Source organism: Oncorhynchus masou, chromosome 3 (assembly GCF_036934945.1).
Source record: "Oncorhynchus masou masou isolate Uvic2021 chromosome 3, UVic_Omas_1.1, whole genome shotgun sequence".
In the NCBI taxonomy this organism is placed as follows: Eukaryota; Metazoa; Chordata; class Actinopteri; order Salmoniformes; family Salmonidae; genus Oncorhynchus; species Oncorhynchus masou.
In genome coordinates this window covers 3,497,475-3,523,390 of record NC_088214.1, presented here as the reverse complement: position 1 = coordinate 3,523,390, position 25,916 = coordinate 3,497,475, and the positions used below count along the sequence as shown (strand labels likewise).

Sequence of the window (25,916 nt, the reverse complement as noted above, 5' to 3'; positions counted from 1 at the left end):
TGGTTGAAAGTAGTACCCCCTATAGCCCTATGGTCCCTGGTTGAAAGTAGTACCCCCTATAGCCTAATGGGTCCTGGTCAAAAGTAGTAGCCCCTATAGCCTATGGTCCCTGGTTGAAAGTAGTAGCCCCTATAGCCCTATGGTCCCTGGTTGAAAGTAGTACCCCCTATAGCCCTAATGGGTCCTGGTCAAAAGTAGTACCCCTATAGCCTATGGTCCCTGGCTGAAAGTAGTACCCCTTATAGCCTATGGTCCCTGGTTGAAAGTAGTACCCCCTATAGCCCTATGGGTCCTGGTTGAAAGTAGTACCCCCTATAGCCCTATGGTCCCTGGTTGAAAGTAGTACCCCTCTAGCCTATGGTCCCTGGTTGAAAGTAGTACCCTATATATGGGAAAAGGGTGATATTTGGGACACAAGTGGTTGATCTGATCTATCTGTCAATAACCGTAAGATCCCTGGACAAAGTTTTCGATCTTAACTGACTTAAATAAATAAAAAATATACTGTATTTGTGGCCATAAATTGGTGCTAAAAAAAAAATGTCAATCCCTATTTCCTGGATGATGTCATCCCTGGTTGAAAGGTAGTATTTTGCATTCCAAAACAGAAAAATATTTTTTAACAGAAAATATACTTTTTAACATACTTAATGGTCCCTGGAACAAAAACAATTTCCTTCATCTTGTAATTAATTATAGGTCATAGTTCATAGAAATCTGGAAACACTGGACAGTTAGTCACAGTTACACTTTAAGTTTAACATTAGGGGGAGGAGAAGCTAATCTTAGATCTGTACCTAGGCTAAACATCACCCCTAAACCAGTTTCCTTAGTCTAGTATCTGCAACACAACAGTACAACCATTCACCTATAGTGATTCCTATCAACAGACAGCAATATAATACAAACGTAGGCAAATGCATTTGATTGATTGTGATTTTTAAATGTTGTCATTTTTTTTTTTTTAATAAAATATTGATTATATTATATTGGGTCCTGTTGTCTTCAGGGGATGTATCAACTTTACATAGTTGCCCTATGTAAAATACAATATAAAACATGTTTGAACATGAAGTGGATAAGTAGAACGTGTTTATTTGATGTACACATCATATAAAAGCTAAATTGCAGCACACCGATCAAAATAAAGATGGTCCCTGGTCATGAGATGGAGATTAGTCATGTAGATGGAGGGATTAAGATGGAGTGATTAGTCATTAGATGGAGGGATTAGTAGTTGATCTGATTATCTGTCAATCAACATGTGAAGATGCCATGTAGATGGAGACATGTAGACAGTTTTCGATCTTAACTGACTTAAATAAATGTAAAAGGGATATATGTATGGGGGATTGTGGCCATAAATTGGTGCTGAAAAAAAAATGGGGGTCAATCCATGTTGGGATTTCCTCAGAGGATGATGTCATCATCTTGATGGAGGGATGTAGATGGGGGAAGTCATGAGATGGGGATTGCATTAATATTTTGCATTAGTCAAAACAGAAAATGGGGGATTAGTCATGTTTTTAACATACTTAATAAAAATTAGTCATTAGATGGAAAAAATGGAATTAGTCAAAAACAATTTCCTTCATCTTGTAATTAATTATAGGTCATTAGTCATAGATGGAGGGATTATCATGTAGATGGGGGGAAACATGTGGATGGGGGATTAGTCACATGGGGGGTTAGTCATTTAGAGTTTAACATTAGATTAGGGGAGGAGATTAGTCATGTAGATGGAGGGATTAGATCTGTAGATAGGCTAAACATCAGATGGGGGAGCCAGTAGATGGGGGGATTAGTCTATGGGGATTATCTGCAACATGGGGGGAACACGGCTACAACCATTCACCTAGACAGTGATTCAAGACTCAACAGACAGCAATATAATCAAGATGGGGGCAAATGCATTTGATTGATTGTGATTTTTAAATGTTGTCATTTTCATGTAGATTTTTAATAAAATAGGGATTATATTATATTATTAGTTGTATGTGATTGTCTGTAGTAGATGGGGATTAGTCATGGATGTATCAATTTAGTCATATGGGGGTTGTCATGTAAATAGGGAATATAAAACATGTTGGAACATGATGATAGTGGATAATGTAGATGGGGGTTTATTTGATGGGGGACATCATATAAAAGCTAAATGGGAATGAGCCACACCGATCAAAATAAAGATGAGTCATGTAGATGGAGGGATTAGTCATGTAGATGGAGGGATTAGTCATGTTGATGGGGGAATTAGTCATGGAAGGGGGATTAGTCATGTAGATGGGGGGATTAGTCATGTAGATGGAGGGATTAGTCATGTAGATGGGGGATTAGTCATGTAGATGGGGGATTAGTCATGTTGATGGGGGAATTAGATGGAGGGATTAGTCATGTGGATTGGGGGAATTAGATGGAGGGATTAGTCATGTAGATAGTCATGATGATTGGGATTAGTCATGTAGATGGAGGGATTAGTCATGTAGATGGAGGGATTAGTCATGATAGATGGAGGGATTAGTCATGTAGATGGAGGGATTAGTCATGTAGATGGGGGATTAGTCATGTAGATGGGGGATTAGTCATGTAGATGGGAATTAGTCATGGGGGGAGGGAATTAGTCATGTAGATGGAGGGATTAGTCATGTAGATGGGGGATTAGTCATGTAGATGGGGGGATTAGTCATGTAGATGGAGGGATTAGTCATGTAGATGGGGGGATTAGTCATGTAGATGGAGGGATTAGTCATGTAGATGGGGGGATTAGTCATGTAGATGGGGGGATTAGTCATGTAGATGGGGGATTAGTCATGTAGATGGGGGGGATGAGTCATGTAGATGGGGGGAATGAGTCATGTAGATGGGGGGATGAGTCATGTAGATGGGGGGACTGAGTCATGTAGAATGGGGGGAACTGAGTCATGTAGATGGGGGACTGAGTCATGTAGATGGGGGGACTGAGTCATGTAGATGGGGGGAACTGATTAGTCATGTAGATGGGGGGATTAGTCATGTAGATGGGGGGATTAGTCATGTAGATGGGGGGACTTAGTCATGTAGATGGGGGGATTAGTCATGTAGATGGGGGGAACTGAGTCATGTAGATGGGGGGCTTAGTCATGTAGATGGGGGGATGAGTCATGTAGATGGGGGGAATGAGTCATGTAGATGGGGGGAACTGAGTCATGTAGATGGGGGGATTAGTCATGTAGATGGGGGAACTTAGTCATGTAGATGGGGGAACTGAGTCATGTAGATGGGGGGAACTTAGTCATGTAGATGGGGGGAACTGAGTCATGTAGATGGGGGGATTAGTCATGTAGATGGGGGGATTAGTCATGTAGATGGGGGAACTGAGTCATGTAGATGGGGGGATTAGTCATGTAGATGGGGGAACTAGTCATGTAGATGGGGGGGGCTGAGTCATGTAGATGGGGGGACTGAGTCATGTAGATGGGGGGATTAGTCATGTAGATGGGGGGATTAGTCATGTAGATGGGGGGGCTGAGTCATGTAGATGGGGGAATTAGTCATGTAGATGGGGGGACTGAGTCATGTAGATGGGGGCTGAGTCATGTAGATGGGGGGCTGAGTCATGTAGATGGGGGGAACTGAGTCATGTAGATGGGGGGACTGAGTCATGTAGATGGGGGGAACTGAGTCATGTAGATGAGGGGAACTGAGTCATGTAGATGGGGGGAACTGAGTCATGTAGATGGGGGGAACTGAGTCATGTAGATGGGGGGACTGAGTCATGTAGATGGGGGGAACTGAGTCATGTAGATGGGGGAATTAGTCATGTAGATGGGGGATGAGTCATGTAGATGGGGGGAACTGAGTCATGTAGATGGGGGAACTGAGTCATGTAGATGGGGGGGCTGAGTCATGTAGATGGGGGGGGGGACTGAGTCATGTAGATGGGGGGGGACTGAGTCATGTAGATGGGGGGACTGAGTCATGTAGATGGGGGAACTGAGTCATGTAGATGGGGGGAACTGAGTCATGTAGATGGGGGGAACTGGTCATGTAGATGGGGGGGAACTGAGTCATGTAGATGGGGGGAACTGAGTCATGTAGATGGGGGGAACTGAGTCATGTAGATGGGGGGAACTGAGTCATGTAGATGGGGGGAACTGAGTCATGTAGATGGGGGGACTGAGTCATGTAGATGGGGGTGGAACTGAGTCATGTAGATGGGGGTGGAACTGAGTCATGTAGATGGGGGGACTGAGTCATGTAGATGGGGGGATCTGAGTCATGTAGATGGGTGGAACTGAGTCATGTAGATGGGGGGAACTGAGTCATGTAGATGGGGGGAACTGAGTCATGTAGATGGGGGGAACTGAGTCATGTAGATGGGGGGAACTGAGTCATGTAGATGGGGGGAACTGAGTCATGTAGATGGGGGGAACTGAGTCATGTAGATGGGGGGAACTGAGTCATGTAGATGGGGGGAACTGAGTCATGTAGATGGGGGGACTGAGTCATGTAGATGGGGGGGGAACTGAGTCATGTAGATGGGGGGAACTGAGTCATGTAGATGGGGGGAACTGAGTCGTGTAGATGGGGGAACTGAGTCATGTAGATGGGGGGAACTGAGTCGTGTAGATGGGGGGAACTGAGTCATGTAGATGGGGGGGCTGAGTCATGTAGATGGGGGGAACTGAGTCATGTAGATGGGGGGAACTGAGTCATGTAGATGGGGGGAACTGAGTCATGTAGATGGGGGGGAACTGAGTCATGTAGATGGGGGGAACTGAGTCATGTAGATGGGGGGAACTGAGTCATGTAGATGGGGGGAACTGAGTCGTGTAGATGGGGGGGACTGAGTCATGTAGATGGGGGGGCTGAGTCATGTAGATGGGGGGAACTGAGTCATGTAGATGGGGGGACTGAGTCATGTAGATGGGGGGGAACTGAGTCATGTAGATGGGGGGAACTGAGTCATGTAGATGGGGGGACTGAGTCATGTAGATGGGGGGAACTGAGTCATGTAGATGGGGGGGGCTGAGTCATGTAGATGGGGGGAACTGAGTCATGTAGATGAGGGGGAACTGAGTCATGTAGATGGGGGAACTGAGTCATGTAGAATGGGGGGACTGAGTCATGTAGATGGGGGGAACTGAGTCATGTAGATGGGGGGAACTGAGTCATGTAGATGGGGGGACTGAGTCATGTAGATGGGGGGAACTGAGTCATGTAGATGGGGGGACTGAGTCATGTAGATGGGGGGAACTGAGTCATGTAGATGGGGGGGGCTGAGTCATGTAGATGGGGGGGCTGAGTCATGTAGATGGGGGGAACTGAGTCATGTAGATGGGGGGAACTGAGTCATGTAGATGGGGGGAACTGAGTCATGTAGATGGGGGGGAACTGAGTCATGTAGATGGGGGGCTGAGTCATGTAGATGGGGGGGGACTGAGTCATGTAGATGGGGGGGCTGAGTCATGTAGATGGGGGGGAACTGAGTCATGTAGATGGGGGGAACTGAGTCATGTAGATGGGGGGAACTGAGTCATGTAGATGGGGGGAACTGAGTCATGTAGAATGGGGGGAACTGAGTCATGTAGATGGGGGGGCTGAGTCATGTAGATGGGGGGAACTGAGTCATGTAGATGGGGGGACTGAGTCATGTAGATGGGGGGAACTGAGTCATGTAGATGGGGGGAACTGAGTCATGTAGATGGGGGGAACTGAGTCATGTAGATGGGGGGACTGAGTCATGTAGATGGGGGGACTGAGTCATGTAGATGGGGGGAACTGAGTCATGTAGATGGGGGGAACTGAGTCATGTAGATGGGGGGAACTGAGTCATGTAGATGGGGGGGGCTGAGTCATGTAGATGGGGGGGGGCTGAGTCATGTAGATGGGGGGACTGAGTCATGTAGATGGGGGGACTGAGTCATGTAGATGGGGGGAACTGAGTCATGTAGATGGGGGGAACTGAGTCATGTAGATGGGGGGGCTGAGTCATGTAGATGGGGGGCTGAGTCATGTAGAATGGGGGGACTGAGTCGTGTAGATGGGGGGGCTAAGTCGTGTAGATGGGGGGGACTGAGTCATGTAGATGGGGGGACTGAGTCATGTAGATGGGGGGAACTGAGTCATGTAGATGGGGGGAACTGAGTCATGTAGATGGGGGGGGACTGAGTCATGTAGATGGGGGGAACTGAGTCATGTAGATGGGGGGAACTGAGTCATGTAGATGGGGGGGCTAAGTCATGTAGATGGGGGGGACTGAGTCATGTAGATGGGGGGGACTGAGTCATGTAGATGGAGGGGGGGGGTATGAGCAGTTCAGAACCCAAGCCACACATTACCAAGTTCACCAGAAGGCACTTGAAAGTTTACCCATTTTTTTGGGGGGGGGTTGGGGGACTAATTTTGTTGATTTATGAGGGTCATATTTACATCCATTGCTAGAGTACAGTAGAGAGAACCTGCCTGTAATTCCCCTCCAGTCCTACAGAGGGCAGAAACACTGGCGTCACTTCCTCTTTGAGCTGACGGTCACAACAAGAGGAGGAAGAGGCAGAAAGACCAGGGTTGTTGCGTCGTCTTCGACTGCAGCCTTGCGTGACAACACCAAACCGGATTCGTGTTTCTGGTATAGACATTTTTTCTTCTTCTTCTTCTCGAAGGGGACCAATCTTATATTTACACATTTCATCGACCAGTGTAAATGAACTGTTCTGTTTGGTGTTTTAACTTGGATAAAAGTTCAGGAAAACCTTCTAATGGAGGCTTGCTGGGCAAAATGGCTGGGCTCTCTGAAATGTGAAACGTACACGGGTCAGCAGTGGTAGCAGAAATAACTGGCTACGAAAGGGCGTTTTTAGAATTCCTTATAACTCGCAGAAATACCGTTTATTTTCCCCCTTCTGGGTACAAAACAGTTTTGTATCCATATGCGTTGGGATTGAATTTTATTGCGGATACCTGCATTTTTTTTTTTCGACAGTTCCGTTGTTGTTTTTATTTTCCTTCCCCCAAAATCTGATTGCTGCTTGACTGATTTGGCATTGTTACTGCGGTCTGTTATTGTCTCGTCGTCAGCTGTGGATTCACTCACTGTTGGATGGGAACTGACGAACAACAATATATATACGAAGCAACAGCCGAACGAACACATTTCAGAAGTTTGCTTTGGTGTGACAATTATATTTATTTATATATATATATTTGATCGATACCGAATTGTATACTGTGTACTAACTAATCTACATTAATTCGAAACACTGCTATTATTGATATTCGAAACGGCAATTGTCGTGTTTTAATTAAATTAAAACTCGAAACCTTTTTTATATTTACCAAAAAATTGCACAACTATTATAAAACAGACACTTTTTTCCATTTACCATTGGACACTGCATTTGTTTTTCTTGCAGGTAAATACCCGCTAAATAAACCTGCAATCATGGGTGAATTCCTGAAATACATTGACTACGATCACAAGACCAGTTTCCTGAAGATGTTGAACCAGCAGAGGATGGAAGGGGACCACTGTGACGTTGTGGTTGTGGTGGAGAACGTTGAGTTCAGAGCTCACCGCTGTGTCCTGGCCGCCTGCAGCATCTACTTCAAGAAGCTGTTTAAAAAACAGAACGATGTGGACAACTCCATCGTGGAGCTCGACTTCATCCGTTCTGACATCTTCGAGGAGGTCCTCAATTACATGTACACCGCCAGGCTCGCCGTCCGTAAAAAGGACATCAACCTCATGATGTCTTCCGGACAGGTCCTGGGGATCACGTTCCTCGACAACCTGTGTTCACAGAAACGTGAGCCCAATATGAAGCTGAGTCGTGAGAACCAGGCGCCAGGGGACGGTATGAGAGCCCAGGACGCCATCCTCAAAGAGCTGGCAATGGAGGAGGTGAGGAAGAACAGCTTCTACGATGGAGGGATGGAGGCCATGGGCTCCGGGGGGCCTCACGGGGTCCCTCCTCACTTCGGCGGGAACATGTCTAAAGACCCCCACAGCGCCCACGGCTGGACCTCCTCTTCCTCCTCCTCCAGCGATATGAAGCTTGACTACCTGCTGTACGGCCACCGCTCTGACGGCATCCACCCGGGAATGAAACCAGGCGGAGACGGCCCCAAGAAAGACAAGTCCCACCTGGCCCACCGTCCGTTCGCTTGCGAGGTGTGCCCCAAAACCTTTACCACCCAGGCCCACCTCAAAGAGCACCTGAAGATCCACACGGGCTTTAAACCGCACCGCTGCCTGGTCTGTGGCAAGGCGTTCATACGTGGGCCCGACTTAAAGCGGCACGAGAGGGTCCACAGCAACGAGAGACCCTTTGGATGCCAGATGTGTGAAAAGGCCTTCAAGCACAAGTCCCACCTGCGAGACCACGAGCGGCAGCACCGAGGGGAGAGGCCCTTCAACTGCGGCTCCTGTGACAAGGCGTTCATCAAAGCGTCGGACCTGAAGCGCCACTGGAACACGATGCACAGCCAGCGCAGAACGCTGTCCCCCGCCGCCGCCGCCACCGCCGCCCCGGGCAGCATCCAGGGAGACGCCGACACGCAGAGCCAGAGGGACTGGAAGCTAGAGGCTGGGCCACACTCGTAAAGACGGACTGTTACACAGACACACACACACACACACCATGCGTATATAGAGACAGACACACATACATGCACTAACACTCATGAATACACATGTGCACACACACAAGCATCCATGAACACATGAATACTGGCCCTGTGATATGTACTGAGGTGTAACAATGAGAAGATGTTGGGATCATACCATTACTGTAATGACATAATGGGCATGTAGTAAATATGATCCTATTGAATTTTATTGAATTGTTTAGGTTTTATTTTTTCCCCACTTCATGTAGAAAAAAATAAATAATAATGTTTAGGCTACTATCTACTACGACGACCATTAATGTATATTTTTCACATTTAAAAAAAAAAAAAAAAAAAACATTTGTTGCTATTTAGACAGACAGGGTTCTTCTTATTATAACTATTTATTTTACTTTATTGAATATCAGTAACATTTAAGTGTTTTTTTTTTGTTTGTTTAACCTTACTGTATTTTAAGACAACAACAACAACAAAAAATGGTGATTCTCTGCATAACATTTTGTTGTGTATATCTTTTTACATGTGGATCTTAAATGGCTGTTTTTATTGTAATGATTGGTTGATATTACTGACTGTAGGAGTCACCATTCTGCTTTTGATACCAAAGTCTTGGGCCTCCGATAGACAGCCGGGTAACAGGTTAATACCATGTCGGTATTAATTTGGGGGAAATACAAATGGTGGAAAATTGAGAATTATTGGAATTTTCAGTTTGCTTGCGGAATTGGAATGGATTTGACCCCTAACCTTTGGCAAGCAGTCTGAAGGGGGCTGTTCATTGTCTGTTCAGCCCAAGCAGCATGAGTCCGACCAGATTTACTGTTATACAGTATCACTAGCCTATCATCAGAGCGAGATACCACATCTGTATCAGTAGCCTATCATCAGAGAGAGATACCACATCTGTATCAGTAGCCTATCATCAGAGCGAGATACCACATCTGTATCAGTAGCCTGTCATCAGAGAGAGATACCACATCTGTATCACTAGCCTGTCATCAGAGAGAGATACCACATCTGTATCACTAGCCTGTCATCAGAGAGAGATACCACATCTGTATCACTAGCCTATCATCAGAGAGAGATACCACATCTGTATCACTAGCCTATCATCAGAGCGAGATACCACATCTGTATCAGTAGCCTGTCATCAGAGAGAGATACCACATCTGTATCACTAGCCTGTCATCAGAGAGAGATACCACATCTGTATCACTAGCCTGTCATCAGAGAGAGATACCACATCTGTATCACTAGCCTATCATCAGAGCGAGATACCACATCTGTATCAGTAGCCTGTCATCAGAGAGAGATACCACATCTGTATCACTAGCCTGTCATCAGAGAGAGATACCACATCTGTATCACTAGCCTGTCATCAGAGAGAGATACCACATCTGTATCACTAGCCTGTCATCAGAGCGAGATACCACATCTGTATCACTAGCCTGTCATCAGAGAGAGATACCACATCTGTATCAGTAGCCTATCATCAGAGAGAGATACCACATCTGTATCACTAGCCTATCATCAGAGAGAGATACCACATCTGTATCACTAGCCTATCATCAGAGAGAGACACCACATCTGTATCACTAGCCTGTCATCAGAGAGAGATACCACATCTGTATCACTAGCCTATCATCAGAGAGAGATACCACATCTGTATCACTAGCCTATCATCAGAGAGAGACACCACATCTGTATCACTAGCCTATCATCAGAGAGAGATACCACATCTGTATCAGTAGCCTATCATCAGAGAGAGATACCACATCTGTATCACTAGCCTGTCATCAGAGATACCACATCTGTATCACTAGCCTGTCATCAGAGAGAGATACCACATCTGTATCAGTAGCCTATCATCAGAGAGAGATACCACATCTGTATCAGTAGCCTATCATCAGAGAGAGATACCACATCTGTATCAGTAGCCTGTCATCAGAGATACCACATCTGTATCACTAGCCTGTCATCAGAGAGAGACACCACATCTGTATCAGTAGCCTGTCATCAGAGAGAGATACCACATCTGTATCACTAGCCTGTCATCAGAGAGAGATACCACATCTGTATCAGTAGCCTGTCATCAGAGAGAGATACCACATCTGTATCAGTAGCCTGTCATCAGAGAGAGATACCACATCTGTATCAGTAGCCTATCATCAGAGAGAGACACCACATCTGTATCACTAGCCTGTCATCAGAGAGAGATACCACATCTGTATCACTAGCCTGTCATCAGAGAGAGATACCACATCTGTATCAGTAGCCTGTCATCAGAGAGAGATACCACATCTGTATCAGTAGCCTGTCATCAGAGAGAGATACCACATCTGTATCACTAGCCTATCATCAGAGAGAGATACCACATCTGTATCACTAGCCTGTCATCAGAGAGAGATACCACATCTGTATCAGTAGCCTGTCATCAGAGAGAGATACCACATCTGTATCACTAGCCTGTCATCAGAGAGAGATACCACATCTGTATCACTAGCCTGTCAGAGAGAGATACCACATCTGTATCACTAGCCTGTCATCAGAGAGAGATACCACATCTGTATATACTGTAGCTTGACTAGTTGCACAATTAAAATATTTAGGACACAAATATGATATATGCACATATAAACGTTGTTCTCTTACACTTTGAAAATAAACCAACATTTGATGAATAGATTTTTTTGGGGGGGGGCATTGTTATGATCTGATTTCTTTTGTTTGTAAATGTATTTTCATGAGGGCGTTACTTAGTATATGTTAATAGTTATGACTGTAACTCAGTAACGATGTATATTTATGTCAATACACATACATTCTATAGCAGTTACGGAATTGTTTTCTTGTGTCTGATTCAATTACAGTAACTTTGGATAATATTAGTTCAGGGAGATTTAGGGTACATCCCGAATTTGGTGCCATTTGAGACTGGAAGGGCCGAAACCTAGAGAGGAACCAGGCTATGAGGGGTGGCCAGATTATAAACCTAGAGAGGAACCTCTTCTGGCTGTGCTATGAGGGGTGGCCAGGGGTGGAGATTATAAACCTAGAGAGGAACCAGGCTATGAGGGGTGGCCAGTCCTCTTCTGGCTGTGCGGGGTGGAGATTATAAACCTAGAGAGGAACCAGGCTATGAGGGGTGGCCAGTCCTCTTCTGGCTGTGCGGGGTGGAGATTATAAACCTAGAGAGGAACCAGGCTATGAGGGGTGGCCAGTCCTCTTCTGGCTGTGCTGGGAAGAGGACGACAGTGTTCATTTATCCCAAACCAGAACCGTGTGTCCAGAGCGTTTCGTGACATCCAGAGCCCAATTTTCATTCTCCCTCTCGCTCTCTTTCCTCCTCCTCTCTTTCACTCTCTTCTCACGGAAGCATGCAGTCGTTCACAGCACGCGACCCCATCAAGGATTTTATTAAACAATGTGTATTGGAGGATATTTCCTCAAGGAAATCGAGGAGGAGAATAGGAATTTGGTTCTGGGAAGCCCATTTAGAGCAAATACTATATCCTCTTGTAAACGTACCTAGACCTGGACTTATGTTTTACTATAACAGAGCAACAACAGGTATCATATCTCCCCCATATTAACATTTTACACCAACAAAGCAAATATCTTAATTTATTTTAATAACATTTATTAATATTAATTTCACCTGAATGCACTGGAGTACAATTTAGAGTAATTCAGGAACAGAGACAGTTAACATCCCCCTAATAAAAAAATATGAATGTAAGAGTTATGATTTCATGAAGTAAATTATCCCAGGAATTTGCCAGACACACAAAAAAGTATTTCGCTCAAATTTTGTGCCAAGTCCCTGTCAGTGAGCATTTCTCCTTTGCCGAGGTAATCCATCCACCTGACAGTTGGCGTATCAAGAAGCTGATGAAACAGCATGATCATTACACAGGTGCACCTTGTGCTGGGGACAATAAAAGGCCACTCTACGATGTGCAGTTTTGTCTCACACAACACAATGCCACAGATGTCTCGTGCAATTGGCATGCTGACTGCAGGAATGTCCACCATAGCTGTTGCAATATAATTTAATGTTCATTTTACCATAAGCCTCCTTCAACGTCGTTTCAGAGAATTTTGCAGAACGTCCAACCGGCCTCACAACCGCAGACCACTTGTAACCACGCCAGCCCAGGACCTCTGCATCGGGCTACTTCACCTGCGGGATTGTCTGAGACCAGCCACCCAGACAGCTGATGAAAATGTGTATTATTTCTGTACTGTGAGTGCAACTACCACGTAGTTTAGAGGGAGCTAATACCAACTAGCTATGAGGGAAAGGATATACTACAATCTAGTTTATAGGAGCTACTACCACTTAGCTTGGAGGGAGCTACTACCACCTAGCTTAGAGGGAGCTAATACCACTTAGCTTGGAGGGAGCTACTACCACCTTGCTTAAAGGGAAAGGAGCTACTACCACCTAGCTTATAAGGAGCTAATACCAGCTAGCTTAGAGAGAAAGGAGCAACTAACACCTAGTTTATAAGGAGCTAATACCACCTAGCTTAGAGGGAAAGGATCTACTACAACCTAGTTCATAGGGAGCTACTACCATCTAGTTTAGAGAGAAAGGAGCTACTACCACCTAGTTTAGAGAGAAAGGAGCTACTACCACCTAGCTTAGAGAGAAAGGAGCTACTACCACCTAGCTTAAGAGAAAGGAGCTACTACCACCTAGTTTATAGGGAGCAACTACCATCTAGCTTAGAGAGAAAGGAGATACTACCACCTAGTTTATAGGAAGCAACTACCATCTAGCTTAGAGAGAAAAGAGATACTACCATAGCTTAAATGGAGCTACTACCACCTAGTTTATAGGAGAAAGGAAGCTAATACCACCTAGTTTATAGGGAGCTACTACCACTAGTTTATAGGGAGCTTATAGGGAGCTACTACCACCTAGTTTATAGGGAGCTACTACCACCTAGTTTATAGGGAGCTACTACCACCTAGTTTATAGGGAGCTACTACCACCTAGTTTATAGGGAGCTACTACCACCTAGTTTATAGGGAGCTACTACCACCTAGTTTATAGGGAGCTACTACCACCTAGTTTATAGGAGCTACTAGATACACACCTAGTTTATAGGGAGCTACTACCACCTAGTTTATAGGGAGAGTTTATAGGGAGCTACTACCACCTAGTTTATTTATAGGAAGCACCACCAGCTTAGAGCTAATACCACCTAGTTTAAAGGGGGAACCACCTTACCATAGCTAGGGAGCTACTACCACCTAGTTTATAGGGAGCTAATACCACCTAGTTTATAGGAAGCTAATACCACCTATTTTATAGGGAGCTACTACCACATAGCCTAAAGGGAAATTATCTACTACAACCTAGCTTAGAGGGAGCTAACACCAACTAGCTATGAGGGAAAATATATACTACAACCTAGTTTATAGGGAGCTAGTGTAACCGATGAGAAATGGCTAGCTAGTTAGCGGTGGTGCGCACTAATAGCGTTTCAATCGGGACGTCACTTGCTCTGAGACCTTGAAGTAGTGGTTCCCCGCAGCTTTTCTGGAGCATTGAGTAACGATGCTTCGTGGGTGACTGTTGTTGATGTGTGCAGAGGGTCCCTGATTCGGGTGAGGGGCGGTCTAAAGTTATACTGATACACTACTACCACCTAGCTTAGAGGGAGCTACTACCACCTAGCTTAGAGTGAGCTAATACCACCTAGTTTAGAGGGAGCTAATACCACCTAGTTTAAAGGGAGCTACTACCACCTAGCTTAGAGGGAGCTAATACCACCTAGTTTAAAGGGAGCTAATACCACCTAGTTTAGAGAAAGGAGCTAATACCACCTAGCTTATAGGGAGCTACTACCACCTAGCTTAGAGGGAGCTAATACCACCTAGCTTAGAGGGAGCTACTACCACCTAGTTTAAAGGGAGCTAATGCCACCTAGCTTAGAGGGAGCTAATACCACCTAGCTTAGAGGGAGCTAATACCACCTAGTTTATAGGAAGCTAATACCACCTAGCTTAGAGGGAGCTAATACCACCTAGTTTATAGGAAGCTAATACCACCTAGTTTATAGGGAGCTACTACCACCTAGTTTATAGGGAGCTACTACCACCTAGTTTATAGGGAGCTACTACCACCTAGGGAGCTACTACCACCTAGTTTATAGGGAGCTACTACCACCTAGTTTATAGGGAGCTACTACCACCTAGTTTATAGGGAGCTACTACCACCTAGTTTTAGGGAGCTACTACCACCTAGTTTATAGGGAGCTACTACCACCTAGCTTAGAGGGAGCTAATACCACCTAGTTTAAAGGGAGCTAATACCACCTAGCTTATAGGAAGCTAATACCACCTAGCTTAGAGGGAGCTAATACCACCTAGCTTATAGGGAGCTACTACCACCTAGTTTATAGGGAGCTAATACCACCTAGTTTATAGGAGCTAATACCACCTATTTTATAGGGAGCTACTACCACATAGCCTAAAGGGAAATTATCTACTACAACCTAGCTTAGAGGGAGCTAACACCAACTAGCTATGAGGGAAAATATATACTACACCTAGTTTATAGGGAGGTGTAAGCTGAGAAATGGCTACCGTTAGCGGTGGTGCCACTAATAGCGTCAATCGGGAAGTCACTTGCTCTGAGACCTTGAAGTACCAGCTTTTCTGGAGCGTTTAACGATGCTTCGTGGGTGACTGTTGTTGAGCAGAGGGTCCCTGATTCCACCTAAAGTTATACTGATACACTACTACCACCTAGCTTAGAGGGAGCTACTACCATCTAGCTTAGAGGGAGCTAATACCACCTAGTTTAGAGGGAGCTAATACCACCTAGTTTAAAGGGAGCTACTACCACCTAGCTTAGAGGGAGCTAATACCACCTAGTTTAAAGGGAGCTAATACCACCTAGTTTAGAGGGAGCTAATACCACCTAGCTTATAGGGAGCTACTACCACCTAGCTTAGAGGGAGCTAATACCACCTAGCTTAGAGGGAGCTACTACCACCTAGTTTAAAGGGAGCTAATGCCACCTAGCTTAGAGGGAGCTAATACCACCTAGCTTAGAGGGAGCTAATACCACCTAGTTTATAGGAAGCTAATACCACCTAGCTTAGAGGGAGCTAATACCACCTAGTTTATAGGAAGCTAATACCACCTAGTTTATAGGGAGCTACTACCACCTAGTTTATAGGGAGCTACTACCACCTAGTTTATAGGGAGCTACTACCACCTAGTTTATAGGGAGCTAATACCACCTAGTTTATAGGGAGCTACTACCACCTAGTTTATAGGGAGCTACTACCACCTAGTTTATAGGGAGCTACTACCACCTAGTTTATAGGGAGCTACTACCACCTAGTTTATAGGGAGCTACTACCACCTAGTTTATAGGGAGCTACTACCACCTAGCTTAGAGGGAGCTAATACCACCTAGTTTAAAGGGAGCTAATACCACCTAGTTTATAGGAAGCTAATACCACCTAGCTTAGAGGGAGCTAATACCACCTAGCTTATAGGGAGCTACTACCACCTAGTTTATAGGGAGCTAATACCACCTAGTTTATAGGAAGCTAATACCACCTATTTTATAGGGAGCTACTACCACATAGCCTAAAGGGAAATTATCTACTACAACCTAGCTTAGAGGGAGCTAACACCAACTAGCTATGAGGGAAAATATATACTACAGCCTAGTTTATAGGGAGCTAGTGTAACCGATGAGAAATGGCTAGCTCGTTAGCGGTGGTGCGCACTAATAGCGTTTCAATCGGGAAGTCACTTGCTCTGAGACCTTGAAGTAGTGGTTCCCCCGCAGCTTTTCTGGAGCGTTGAGTAACGATGCTTCGTGGGTGACTGTTGTTGATGTGTGCAGAGGGTCCCTGATTCCACGGTCTAAAGTTATACTGATACCTACTACCACCTAGCTTAGAGGGAGCTACTACCACCTAGCTTAGAGGGAGCTAATACCACCTAGTTTAGAGGGAGCTAATACCACCTAGCTTAGAGGGAGCTAATACCACCTAGTTTAAAGGAGCTAATACCACCTAGTTTAGAGGGAGCTAATACCACCTAGCTTATAGGGAGCTACTACCACCTAGCTTAGAGGAGCTAATACCACCTAGCTTAGAGGGAGCTACTACCACCTAGTTTAAAGGGAGCTAATGCCACCTAGCTTAGAGGGAGCTAATACCACCTAGCTTAGAGGGAGCTAATACCACCTAGTTTATAGGAAGCTAATACCACCTAGCTTAGAGGGAGCTAATACCACCTAGCTTATAGGAAGCTAATACCACCTAGTTTATAGGGAGCTACTACCACCTAGTTTATAGGGAGCTACTACCACCTAGTTTATAGGGAGCTACTACCACCTAGTTTATAGGGAGCTACTACCACCTAGTTTATAGGGAGCTACTACCACCTAGTTTATAGGGAGCTACTACCACCTAGTTTATAGGGAGCTACTACCACCTAGTTTATAGGGAGCTACTACCACCTAGTTTATAGGGAGCTACTACCACCTAGTTTATAGGGAGCTACTACCACCTAGTTTATAGGGAGCTACTACCACCTAGTTTATAGGGAGCTACTACCACCTAGTTTATAGGAAGCTAATACCACCTAGCTTAGAGGGAGCTAATACCACCTAGTTTAAAGGGAGCTAATACCACTAGTTTATAGGAACTAATACCACCTAGCTTAGAGGGAGCTAATACCACCTAGCTTATAGGGAGCTACTACCACCTAGTTTATAGGGAGCTAATACCACCTAGTTTATAGGAAGCTAATACCACCTATTTTATAGGGAGCTACTACCACATAGCCTAAAGGGAAATTATCTACTACAACCTAGCTTAGAGGGAGCTAACACCAACTAGCTATGAGGGAAAATATATACTACAGCCTAGTTTATAGGGAGCTTAACCGATGAGAAATGGCTAGCTCGTTAGCGGTGGTGCGCACTCAATAGCGTTTCAATCGGAAGTCACTTGCTCTGAGACCTTGAAGAGTGGTTCCTACCACTTTTCTGGAGCGTTGAGTAACGAGTGGGTGACTGTTGTTGATGTGTGCAGAGGGAGATTCGGGCGAGGGGGCGGTCTAAAGTTATACTGATACACTACTACCACCTAGCTTAGAGGGAGCTACTACCACCTAGCTTAGAGGGAGCTAATACCACCTAGTTTAGTAGCTTAGAGGGAGCTAATACCACCTAGTTTAAAGGGAGCTACTACCACCTAGCTTAGAGGGAGCTAATACCACCTAGCTTAAAGGGAGCTAATACCACCTAGTTTAGAGGGAGCTAATACCACCTAGCTTATAGGGAGCTACTACCACCTAGCTTAGAGGGAGCTAATACCACCTAGCTTAGAGGGAGCTACTACCACCTAGTTTAAAGGGAGCTAATACCACCTAGCTTAGAGGGAGCTAATACCACCTAGCTTAGAGGGAGCTAATACCACCTAGTTTATAGGAAGCTAATACCACCTAGCTTAGAGGGAGCTAATACCACCTAGTTTATAGGAAGCTAATACCACCTAGTTTATAGGGAGCTACTACCACCTAGTTTATAGGGAGCTACTACCACCTAGTTTATAGGGAGCTACTACCACCTAGTTTATAGGGAGCTACTACCACCTAGTTTATAGGGAGCTACTACCACCTAGTTTATAGGGAGCTACTACCACCTAGTTTATAGGGAGCTACTACCACCTAGTTTATAGGGAGCTACTACCACCTAGTTTATAGGGAGCTACTACCACCTAGTTTATAGGGAGCTACTACCACCTAGCTTAGAGGGAGCTAATACCACCTAGTTTAAAGGGAGCTAATACCACCTAGTTTATAGGGAGCTAATACCACCTAGTTTATAGGAAGCTAATACCACCTATTTTATAGGGAGCTACTACCACATAGCCTAAAGGGAAATTATCTACTACAACCTAGCTTAGAGGGAGCTAACACCAACTAGCTATGAGGGAAAATATATACCACCTAGTTTATAGGGAGCTAGTGTAACCGATGAGAAATGGCTAGCTTTAGGGTGGTGCTACTAATAGCGTTTCAATCCACCTGAGCTGAAGTAGTGGTTCCCCCGCAGCTTTTCTGGAGCGTTAGTAACGACCTGACTGTTGTTGATGTGTGCAGAGGGTCCCTGATTTTAGGGGGGCGGTCTAAAGTTATACTGATACACTACTACCACCTAGCTTAGAGGGAGCTACTACCACCTAGCTTAATACCACCTAGTTTAGAGGGAGCTAATACCACCTAGCTTAGAGGGAGCTAATACCACCTAGTTTAAAGGGAGCTAATACCACCTAGTTTAGAGGGAGCTAATACCACCTAGCTTGGAGGGAGCTACTACCACCTAGCTTAGAGGGAGCTAATACCACCTAGCTTAGAGGGAGCTACTACCACCTAGTTTAAAGGGAGCTAATGCCACCTAGCTTAGAGGGAGCTAATACCACCTAGCTTAGAGGGAGCTAATACCACCTAGTTTATAGGAAGCTAATACCACCTAGCTTAGAGGGAGCTAATACCACCTAGTTTATAGGAAGCTAATACCACCTAGTTTATAGGGAGCTACTACCACCTAGGAGCTACTACCACCTAGTTTATAGGGAGCTACTACCACCTAGTTTATAGGGAGCTACTACCACCTAGTTTATAGGGAGCTACTACCACCTAGTTTATAGGGAGCTACTACCACCTAGTTTATAGGGAGCTACTACCACCTAGTTTTAGGGAGCTACTACCACCTAGGGAGCTACTACCACCTAGTTTATAGGGAGCTACTACCACCTAGTTTATAGGGAGCTACTACCACCTAGTTTATAGGGAGCTACTACCACCTAGTTTATAGGAAGCTAATACCACCTAGCTTAGAGGGAGCTAATACCACCTAGTTTAAAGGGAGCTAATACCACCTAGTTTATAGGAAGCTAATTAGCTTAGAGGGAGCTAATACCACCTAGCTTATAGGGAGCTACTACCACCTAGTTTATAGGGAGCTAATACCACCTAGTTTATAGGAAGCTAATACCACCTATTTTATAGGGAGCTACTACCACATAGCCTAAAGGGAAATTATCTACTACAACCTAGCTTAGAGGAGCTAACACCAACTAGCTATGAGGGAAAATATATACTACAGCCTAGTTTAGCTAGTGTAACCGATGAGAAATGGCTACTCACACTAATAGCGTTTCAATCGGGAAGTCACTTGCTCTGAGACCAGTGGTTCCCCCGCAGCTTTTCTGGAGCGTTTAACGATGCTTCGTGGGTGACCACCTGATTCGGGCGAGGGGGCGGTCAAAGTTATACTGATACACTACTACCACCTAGCTTAGAGGGAGCTACTACCACCTAGCTTAGAGGGAGCTAATACCACCTAGTTTAGAGGGAGCTAATACCACCTAGCTTATAGGGAGCTACTACCACCTAGCTTAGAGGGAGCTAATACCACCTAGTTTAAAGGGAGCTAATACCACCTAGTTTAGAGGGAGCTAATACCACCTAGCTTATAGGGAGCTACTACCACCTAGCTTAGAGAGAGCTAATACCACCGAGCTTAGAGGGAGCTAATACCACCTAGCTTAGAGGGAGCTAATACCACCTAGTTTAGAGGGAGCTAATACCACCTAGCTTAGAGGGAGCTAATACCACCTAGCTTAGAGAGAGCTAATACCACCCAGCTTAGAGAGAGCTAATACCACCTAGTTTAAAGGGAGCTACTACCACCTAGCTTAGAGGGAGCTAATACCACCTAGCTTAGAGGGAGCTACTACTACCTAGATTAGAGAGAGCTAATACCAACAACCTTATAATAAGCTACTACCAACTAGCTTAGAGGGAGCTACTACCACCTAGCTTAGAGGGAGCTACTACCACCTAGCTTAGAGGGAGCTAATGCCACCTAGCTTAGAGGGAGCTAATACCATCTAGCTTAGAAGGAGCTAATACCACCTAGTTTAAAGGGAGCTAATGCCACCTAGCTTAGAGGGAGCTAATGCCACCTAGCTTAGAGGGAGCTAATACCACCTAGCTTAGAGAGAGCTACTACTACCCAGCTTAGAGAGAGCTAATACCACCTAGTTTAAAGGAGCTACTACCACCTAGTTTAAAGGGAGCTAATACCACCTAGCTTAGAGGGAGCTACCACCACCTAGCTTAGAGAGCTTTAGTTTAGAGGGAGCTAATACCACCTAGTTTAAAGGGAGCTAATGCCACCTAGCTTAGAGGGAGCTAATACCACCTAGCTTAGAGAGAGCTAATACCACCCAGCTTAGAGAGAGCTAATACCACCTAGTTTAAAGGGAGCTACTACCACCTAGTTTAAAGGGAGCTACTACCACCTAGTTTAGAGGAGCTAATACCACCTAGCTTAGAGGGAGGTAATACCACCTAGCTTAGAGGGAGCTAATACCACCTAGCTTAGAGGGAGCTAATACCACCTAGCTTAGAGAGAGCTAATACCACCTAGCTTAGAGGGAGCTACTACCACCTAGCTTAGAGGGAGCTAATACCACCTAGCTTAGAGGGAGCTAATACCACCTAGCTTAGAGGGAGCTAATACCACCTAGCTTAGAGGGAGCTACTACCACCTTGCTTAGAGGGAGCTACTTCCACCGAGCTTAGAGGGATCTACTACCACCTAGTTTAAGGGGAGCTACTACCACCTAGTTTAAAGGGAGCTACTACCACTTAGCTTAGAGGGAGCTAATACCACCTAGCTTAGAGGGAGCTAATACCACCTAGCTTAGAGGGAGCTAATACCACCTAGCTTAGAGGGAGCTAATACCACCTAGCTTATAGGGAGCTACTACCACCTAGCTTAGAGGGAGCTACTACCACCTAGCTTAGAGAGAGCTAATACCACCTAGTTTATAGGGAGCTAATACCACCTAGTTTAAAGGGAGCTAATGCCACCTAGCTTAGAGGGAGCTAATACCACCTAGCTTAGAGAGAGCTAATACCACCTAGTTTATAGGGAGCTAATACCACCTAGTTTAAAGGGAGCTAATGCCACCTAGCTTAGAGGGAGCTAATACCACCTAGCTTAGAGAGAGCTAATACCACCCAGCTTAGAGAGAGCTAATACCACCTAGTTGTCAGAAGGTGAATTCACCAATTTGTAAGTCGCTCTGGATAAGAGCGTCTGCTAAATGACTTAAATGTAATGTATGTAAATGTAGTTTAAAGGGAGCTAATACCACCTAGCTTAGAGGGAGCTAATACCACCTAGCTAAGAGGGAGCTAATACCACCTAGCTTAGAGGGAGCTACTACCACCTAGCTTAGAGGGAGCTAATACCATCTAGTTTAGAGGGAGCTAATACCACCTAGTTTAAAGGGAGCTAATGCCACCTAGCTTAGAGGGAGCTAATACCACCTAGCTTAGAGGGAGCTAATACCACCTAGCTTAGAGGGAGCTACTACCACCTAGATTAGAGAGAGCTAATACCAACAACCTTATAATAAGCTACTACCAACCAGCTTAGAGGGAGCTACAACCACCTTGCTTAGAGCGAGCTACTACCACCTAGCTTAGAGGGAGCTACTACCACCTTGCTTAGAGGTAGCTACTACCAACGACCTTATAATAAGCTACTACCACCTAGCTTGGAGAGAAAGGAGCTACTACCACCAAGCTTAGAGAGATAGGAGCTACTACCACCTAGCTTATAGGGAGCTACTAACACCTAACATAGGGAGCTGCTACCACCTAGCTTTTGGGGAAAGGCGCTACTACCACCTAGCTTAGAGGGAGCTACCACCACCTAGCTTAGAGAGAGCTACTACCTCCAAGTTTAGAGGGAGCTACTACCACCTAGCTTAGAGGGAGCTAATACCACCTTGCTTAGAGGGAGCTACTACCACCTAGCTTTTAGGGAAAGGATCTACTACCACCTAGTTTAAAGGGAGCTACTACCACATTGCTTAGAGGGAGCTACTACCACATAGCTTAGAGGGAGCTACTACCACCTAGCTTTCAGGGAAAGGATCTACTACCACCGAGCTTAGAGGGAGCTACTGCCACCTAGCTTTCAGGGAAAGGATCTACTACCACCGAGCTTAGAGGGAGCTACTACCACCTAGCTTTCAGGGAAAGGATCTACTACCTCCAAGTTTAGAGGGAGCTACTACCGCCTAGTTTAGAGGGAGCTAATACCACCTAGCTTAGAGAGAGCTAATACCACCTAGCTTAGAGGGAGCTAATACCACCTAGCTTAGAGGGAGCTAATACCACCTAGCTTAGAGAGAGCTAATACCACCTAGCTTAGAGGGAGCTACTACCACCTAGCTTAGAGGGAGCTAATACCACCTAGCTTAGAGGGAGCTAATACCACCTAGCTTAGAGGGAGCTAATACCACCTAGCTTAGAGGGAGCTAATACCACCTAGCTTAGAGGGAGCTACTACCACCTTGCTTAGAGGGAGCTACTTCCACCGAGCTTAGAGGGATCTACTACCACCTAGTTTAAGGGGAGCTACTACCACCTAGTTTAAAGGGAGCTACTACCACTTAGCTTGGAGAGAGCTACTACCACCTAGTTTAGAGGGAGCTACTACCACCTAGCTTCGAGTGAGCTAATACCACCTAGCTTAAAGGGAGCTACTACCACCTAGCTTTTAGGGAAAGGATCTACTACCACCTAGCTCAGAGGTAGCTACTACCAACAACCTTATAATAAGCTACTACCACCTAGCTTAGAGAGAAAGGAGCTACTACCACCAAGCTTAGAGAGATAGGAGCTACTACCACCTAGCTTATAGGGAGCTACTAACACCTAACATAGGGAGCTACTACCACCTATCTTTTAGGGAAAGGTGCTACTACCACCCAGCTTTAGGGAAAGGAGCTAATACCACCTAGCTTAGAGGCAGCTAATACCACCTAGCTTGGAGGGAGCTAATACCACCTAGCTTAGAGGGAGCTACTACCACTTAGCTTATATAGAGCTACTACCACCTAGTTTAGAGGGAGCTAATACCACCTAGCTTGGAGGGAGTTACAACCACCGAGCTTAGAGGGAGCGACTACCACCTAGCTTGGAGGGAGTTACAACCACCTAGCTTAGTTGGAGCTACTACCACCTAGCTTAGAGGGAGCTACTTTCACCTAGCTTATATAGAGCTACTACCACCTAGCTTAGAGGGAGCTACCACCACCTAGCTTATATAGAGCTAATACCACCTAGCTTAGAGGCAGCTAATACCACCTAGCTTGGAGGGAGCTACTACCACCTAGCTTGGAGGGAGCTACTACCACCTAGCTTATAGGGAGTTACTACCACCTCGCTTGGAGGGAGTTAATACCACCTTGCTTATATAGAGCTACTACCACCTAGCTTAGAGGGAGCTACTACCACCTTGTTTAGAGTGAGCTAATACCACCTAGCTTAGAGGGAGCTAATACCACCTAGCTTTTATAGATCTAATACCACCTAGCTTAGAGGGAGCTACTACCACCTTGCTAATATAGAGCTAATACCACCAAGCTTGGAGGGAGCTAATACCACCTAGCTTAAAGGGAGCTACTACCACCTTGCGTATATAGAGCTACTACCCCCTAGCTTAGAGGGAGCTAATACCACCTAGCTTAGAGGGAGCTACTACCACCTAGCTAAGAAGGAGCTACTACCACCTAGCTTATAGGGAGTTACTACCACCTAGCTTGGACGGAGTTAATACCACCTGGCTTGGAGGGAGTTAATAACACCTGGCTTATATAGAGCTACTACCACCTAGTTTATAGGGAGCTAATACCACCTAGCTCGGAGGGAGCTACTACCACCTAGCTTTTATAGATCTAATACCACCTAGCTTAGAGGGAGCTACTACCACTTAGCTTATATAGAGCTACTACCACCTAGTTTAGAGGGAGCTAATACCAACTAGCTTGGAGGGAGTTACAACCACCGAGCTTAGAGTGAGCGACTACCACCTAGCTTAGAGGGAGCTACTTCCACCTAGCTTATATAGAGCTACTACCACCTAGCTTAGAGGGAGCTACTACCACCTAGCTTATATAGAGCTAATACCACCTAGCTTAGAGGCAGCTAATACCACCTAGCTTGAAGGAGCTACTACCACCTGGAGGGAGCTTACCTGGTTTAGAGGGAGGGAGTTAGCTAAGATGGAGCTACTACCACCTAGCTTATAGGGAGTTAATACCACCTCGCTTGGAGGGAGTTAATACCACCTGGCTTATATAGAGCTACTACCACCTAGTTTATAGGGAGCTAATACCACCTAGCTCGGAGGGAGCTACCACCACCTAGCTTTTATAGATCTAATACCACCTAGCTTAGAGGGAGCTACTACCACCTAGCTTTTATAGATCTACTACCACCTAGCTTAGAGGGAGCTACTACCACCTGGTTTAGAGGGAGGGAGCTACTACCACCTAGCTAAGATGGAGCTACTACCACCTAGTTAATCTGGAGCTACTACCACCTAGCTTTTATAGATCTACTACCACCTAGCTTAGAGAGAGCTAATACCACCTAGTTTAAAGGGAGCTACTACCACCTAGCTTAGAGGGAGCTACTACCACCTAGCTTAGAGGGAGCTACTACCACCTAGTTTAAAGGGAGCTAATACCACCTATCTTAGAGGGAGCTAATACCACCTAGCTTAGAGGGAGCTAATACCACCTATTTTAGAGGGTACTACTACCACCTAGCTTAGAGGGGAAAGCTACTACCACCTAGTGAATATAGACCTAATACCACCTAGCTTAGAGGGGACTACTACCACCTAGCTTTTATAGATCTAATACCACCTAGTTTAGAGGGAGCTACTAATGTTATGCTTTTCCCTTTCCACTTATTACTGCATTTTGAAACAAGTTCCTAGTCTACTCTTTCTAACACTAGATGGTGCCCTGCTCACAGATAGAGATTCCCTACTCTCTCCGTCCATCTCTCTGTTTATATAAATTGTTGATCTCTCTCTCTCATTTAGGTTGAGAGTCAATAAATCTACAGCCTTGACTGCTTGACAAGTGTTCTCTCTCTCTCACTTTCTCTCTCTCTCACTTTCTTTCTGTCTCTCTCTCTCTCCCTTTCTCCCTCCCTCTCTCTGTTTATATAAGTTACAGTTGTTGATCTCTCTTTCTCTCTCTCTCTCCCTCTCACTCTCCCTCTCCCTCTGTTAATATAAGTTATTGATCTCTCTCTCTCCCTTTCTCTCTCTCTCCCCCTCAGTTTATTATAAGTTGTAGTTGTTCCCTCTCTCTCTCTCTCTCTCTCTCTCTCTCCCTCCCTCCCTCTCTGTTTATATAAGTTGCAGTTGTTGATCTCTCTTT

General features: G+C 45.4%; 2 protein-coding genes across 3 annotated transcripts in view; one reads left to right on the top strand and one right to left on the bottom strand.

Moving 5' to 3' along the window:
- The window catches only part of LOC135509028 (ras-related protein Rab-31-like), a 235,218-nt gene that overhangs the window by 68,930 nt on the left and 140,372 nt on the right, over nucleotides 1–25,916 (bottom strand). The window lies entirely within an intron of this gene.
- LOC135508994 (zinc finger and BTB domain-containing protein 14-like) lies at nucleotides 6,513–11,436 on the top strand. Of its 2 annotated transcripts, none has more exons than XM_064929261.1 (2): nucleotides 6,513–6,604; nucleotides 7,389–11,436. In XM_064929261.1, exon 2 carries the CDS (start codon nucleotides 7,418–7,420, stop codon nucleotides 8,576–8,578), a length of 1,161 nt encoding a protein of 386 aa, XP_064785333.1. In that variant the 5' UTR covers nucleotides 6,513–6,604; nucleotides 7,389–7,417; the 3' UTR covers nucleotides 8,579–11,436. The 2 variants fall into 2 exon arrangements, with proteins under 2 accessions (XP_064785333.1, XP_064785341.1); XM_064929269.1 differs by lacking the exon at nucleotides 6,513–6,604 and adding an exon at nucleotides 6,615–7,146.

Coding starts and splice junctions, on each gene's coding strand:
- LOC135508994 (XM_064929261.1), top strand. CDS start 7,418: ATGGGTGAATTCCTGAAATACATTGACTACGATCACAAGACCAGTTTC.